This window comes from Rhinopithecus bieti, unplaced genomic scaffold (assembly GCF_001698545.2).
Source record: "Rhinopithecus bieti isolate Rb0 unplaced genomic scaffold, ASM169854v2 scaffold_4194, whole genome shotgun sequence".
In the NCBI taxonomy this organism is placed as follows: domain Eukaryota; kingdom Metazoa; phylum Chordata; class Mammalia; order Primates; family Cercopithecidae; genus Rhinopithecus; species Rhinopithecus bieti.
The window spans coordinates 1-4,400 of NW_016843770.1; the positions used below are offsets into that span (position 1 = coordinate 1).

The 4,400-nt window shown below is 39.0% G+C and overlaps 1 protein-coding gene across 1 annotated transcript; it reads right to left on the reverse strand.

Annotated features, from left to right (window-relative positions):
- Positions 1-492: 492 nt before the first annotated feature.
- On the reverse strand, positions 493-3,547 carry LOC108525101 (A-kinase anchor protein 17B-like; the record flags this gene model as incomplete). Its single annotated transcript, XM_017866179.1, is given in 4 exon segments — positions 493-623; positions 2,805-3,138; positions 3,140-3,516; positions 3,518-3,547. Coding segments are annotated over 4 exon segments (872 nt in total), but the record flags the coding sequence as incomplete, so codon positions are not given.
- Positions 3,548-4,400: the final 853 nt, after the last annotated feature.

The window sequence follows — 4,400 nt, forward strand, 5'->3', positions numbered from 1 at the left end:
AAAATACTCCCAATCAATCCATGCCTTCTTGCGTACAAGTTAGCTTGATTATTGAACATTTTATAGAAGAAATTCCATCCCAGCCCTAAATTCTTAAGAATTTTAAATTAGTAGGCTAGGTAATTTTGATAATATTTGGTAAACTGGTTAAATTCCTAAGCTGGCAGGCTAGGATTTTCACTACAAAATTTCTGGTCCCTTTTTAAAAAAATCATTTATTTCCAGACATCTTAATTTAGCTAGTTCTATTATTCCCCATTATTTGTCCTCCCTGACAAACATATTTTTTTGAAGTCTCTTGTTTTCAACAGTTTTGCCATTTTGGTTTTGTAACAGCACAGTTGAAAGACTGTAGCTTTCAATGGCATTTTCCAATCTGCTCCAATTCTTGCCCCCCATCTCAATGTTATCTACCAAGTCTAGCTGTTCATCCAAAAGGATTAATCCCTAAATCAAAGAAAAAAAAATCTTCATTAAAGTTGGTCTACACACCTTTCAGCTACTTCCTCTTCTCTTTTCTTTTCTTTTTTCCTTTCTTCTTCTAGTTCTTGTAATTTTAGCCTTTCCTGATTTCTCCTCCTTATAGCTCCTTCCCCGAAGTGTTTGGTTGTATCAGATGTAACCTGCTCCAAAACAATTCAAAGTTTCATTAGAAAAGTTTGCCAGCTGGCTGGGTACGTGCCAGGTCAGAGAGATAAAACTAAGACGGTACATGGTAATTCAAAATCAATTCAATTCAAAATGTCCTCTCTGCATCCCAGTACTCATATTCCTACTGCTTCTCAGCCACCAGCCAAACAGTACTTGTAAGCTTGAGGATTTTCTTTGGCAGAACCCTTGAATAAGTATATCAAATCATCACCTTAACTTTATACAATTTTACTTGTCAGTCATACCTCAATAAAGCCGTTAAAAAAAAAAAAAAACCCTGAGAAGCTTACTTTACATATGGTCATAGACACCATCACAGTGCCATTATAGGCACAGGCTGAGAAATGTCAGTCTGTTACTTCTGGTTCATTAAAAAGATCAAATGAGTTCATGTATTTTTTTAATCATCGGGAACAAAATTAATCAGAAGTGTCTGTGGTGCAGGGGGAACAAAGATGCACAAAAACTAACCTGATGAGAGAGAAGATCTATCATGATTAGTAAACAACTTTTCAAATCTTGAAATAAAGTGAAAATTAGATTGAGATACTACAAAATAGTATAAAATAGGTTAAAATTTTTGGTTAACCAAATCACAAGAAAATTAAAACCAGACACTGGACAGCGGGAAGTGGTCTCTCATCTTGTGGTAATGTTTTATTTATTTATTACTTATTTGTTTTTGTTTATTTGTTTGTTTTTTGAGATAAGTTCTTGCTCTGTCGCCCAGGCTGGAGTACAGTGGCATGATCTTGGCTCACTGCAACCTCTGCTTCCCGGCTCAAGCGATCTTCCAGCCTCAGCCTCCCAAGTAGCTGGGACCACAGGCAAGAGCCACCACACCTGACTCATTTTGTATTTTTTGTAGAGACGAGGTTTTGCTATGTTGTCTTGGAGCTCAAAATGATCCGCCTGCCTTGGCCTCCCAAAGTGCTAGGATTACAGGTGCAAGCTACCGCACGGAGCCTAATTTTTTATTTTTTAAGCTGAGCAGTGGTACATGGGTGGTCATGACAGTATTTGCTATATCATTTGCCCGACTGAATAGCTCATAATTTTAAAATACACATTTTAACATAACTAGCTACATATACACACATGTGCGCACGTGCACACACACACACACTCATACACTGGAAGCTGAAAGTCCAAATTCATGCTAAAGACTGATTTACAGAAAAAGGAGAGTCTAGTTGCATCTTTTCCACCGCTGGGTTAAGACTTCAAGAAGGAGATGACGAAAGCATGTAGATATCAATGAGATGACATGATGGAGTAGACAGGCTGATTTTGAAAGTAAAGAACCCAAGTTTGTTAGGATTATGTTTCAGCAGTTTACCTAACAGATATCCTGAAAATTTAAGTTGTGACCCAGAAATAAAGAGGGAAAAAACTGCTCTCCATGTGGTTTCTGTGTGTGTGTGTGTGTGTGTGTGTGTGTGTGTGTGTGAGAGAGAGAGAGAGAGAGAGAGAGAGAGAGAGAGAGAGAGAGAGTCTCACTCTGTCATCCAGGCTGGCATGCAGTGGCGTGATCTCGGCTCACTACAACCTCCACCTCCCAGGTTCAAGCAATTCTCATGCCTCAGCTTCCCAAGTAGCTGTGATTACAGGTGCATGCCACCACGTCTGGCTAATTTTTCTATTTTTAGTAGAGACGGGGTTTTGCCATGTTGGCCAGGCCAGTCTCGAACTCCTGACCTCAAGCAATCTGCCTGCCTCGGCCTCCCAAAACGCTGGGATTACAGGCATGAGTCACCATACCCCACCTCCATGTGGTTTCAAACTGCATGTATTCCTCTCTTCCTCTCTCTCAGCAACTTGTCAAATATAATAAGCATATGAGATAATTCCACAAGGGCCATGAAGAATTCTTTAATGCCCTCAAATAGTTGAGACAGAGCCTCAGATTATAAGAACCATCACTTTAAAGTCACTGCTGGCAGCATGCCTGATAGCACAAGAATGAGTGTTCAAATCAGGATTGTTTTTCTTCCTAAACATCCATGTATTAAAAATAATAAAAGTCTTTATATATCAGCTATTGATCAGAGCCTGGTAGGGTCTAAGAAAATTTATTCTAGATGCTTCCTTCCAGCTTTTACTCAGGATCACCTGAACAGTGGAAAATAAAAGAAACTCTGGCTGCTTCTTACCTTAATGTTACATGCCAGAGCTTTCCCATCATCTCCTTTAAGCATCAGTTTCATTCTTTGAAGGGACTGCATGGCTTTTACAAAGTCAGTTGCCTCTTGGTACTGTATGAAGGCCTCAAATGTCTGTAAGCCAAAGCTAAAACCCCCAAAGCTCCTGTCAGTCATTACTTCTCTGCCAAGCATAAGGAGATCCACATTCTTGATCTTCCCAAAACTTTCAAAGACTACCCAAAGGATCTCTTCACATGGCTTCTCCTTGCTAGAACCTTTAGGTGCAAACCATTTACAGGGCAAGTCTTCAAAATATATGGAATCTGGGCTCTTCTCATGGTCCTTCAGCCCCGTCATTCAACGAGGGCTCTTTTCCCTTGGGGAAGTGCTCCCATTCTCCCTGGGCATCTATAGCCACTACTTTTAAGTCTTTTTTCAAACCACTTAACTCGATAATCTTCCCATGTAACTTTGCCTTCAGGATCTGAATCAAACTTCGGGTCTTAGCCTCACCCTCAAATTGAATGAAGTCCTCTGTACTCTTGGAAAGCCAAACTGTGGTGAACTGGTCAGAGCAAATCAGGCTCTTCAGCTGGTCAAGAACTTCCCAGTTAGAGAAGGGCCTCACAGGTTCTAGACTCCCTGGAAGCAATATGCTGATCAACAATTTTGCTATGGGCTTGAGGTAGAGGTGCTGAGCTGCATAGAGCTCTGTTGCCTCAAGAGTTATCATACACCACTGTGACTGCCATGGTGTCCTCAGACCACCTTAGAGAGCGAAAGAGAAAATTTTGATACAGATGGAGTAATACACAGATTTGGATTGTGATATGGTGTTGGCATTGCTGGACTTAGAACAAATTGATAAGAAAAGCTATACTACAAGTAGAATTAAAATAATATCTTCTGATTCCTGGAACTAATAAGTTATTTCAGCAGGGCTTCCGAATATAAGGTTAATACAAAAAAGTCGATAGCCTTCCTATATAACAGCAACGAAGAAGTAGAATTTGAAATTTAAAACTCAATACCATTTACATTAGCACACAAAACAATGAGATACTTAGTTAGAAATCTTACAAAATATGTACAAGATCTATACAAGGTAAAAAAAACTAAATATGTGGTCCACGAATAAGAAGCCTCAAGATGTCAGTTCTTGCCAACTTGATCAATAGATTCAATGCAATCCCAATCAAAATCCCAGTGAGTTATTTTGTGGATATTGGCAAACTGATTCTAAAGTTTATATGGAGAGGCAAAAGATCCAGAATAGCTAACTCAATATTGAAGAAGAACAAAGTTGGAGAACTTGACACCATCAAGACTTACTATAAAGCTATAGCAATCAAGATAGTGGTTTGGTAAAAGAAAAGACAAACACATCAATAGAACAGAATAGAAAGTCCAGAGAGGCCCACATAAATACAGTCAACTGATCTTTAAAAAAGAGGAGCAAAGACAATATAACAGAGCAAAGATAGTCTTTTCAAAAAATGATGCTGGAACATTTAGACATCCACAAGACCTTGCATATGGCAATGACTTTTTAGATGTAACACCAAAGGCACATTCTAGAAAAGAAATAATTGATAAGTTGGATTT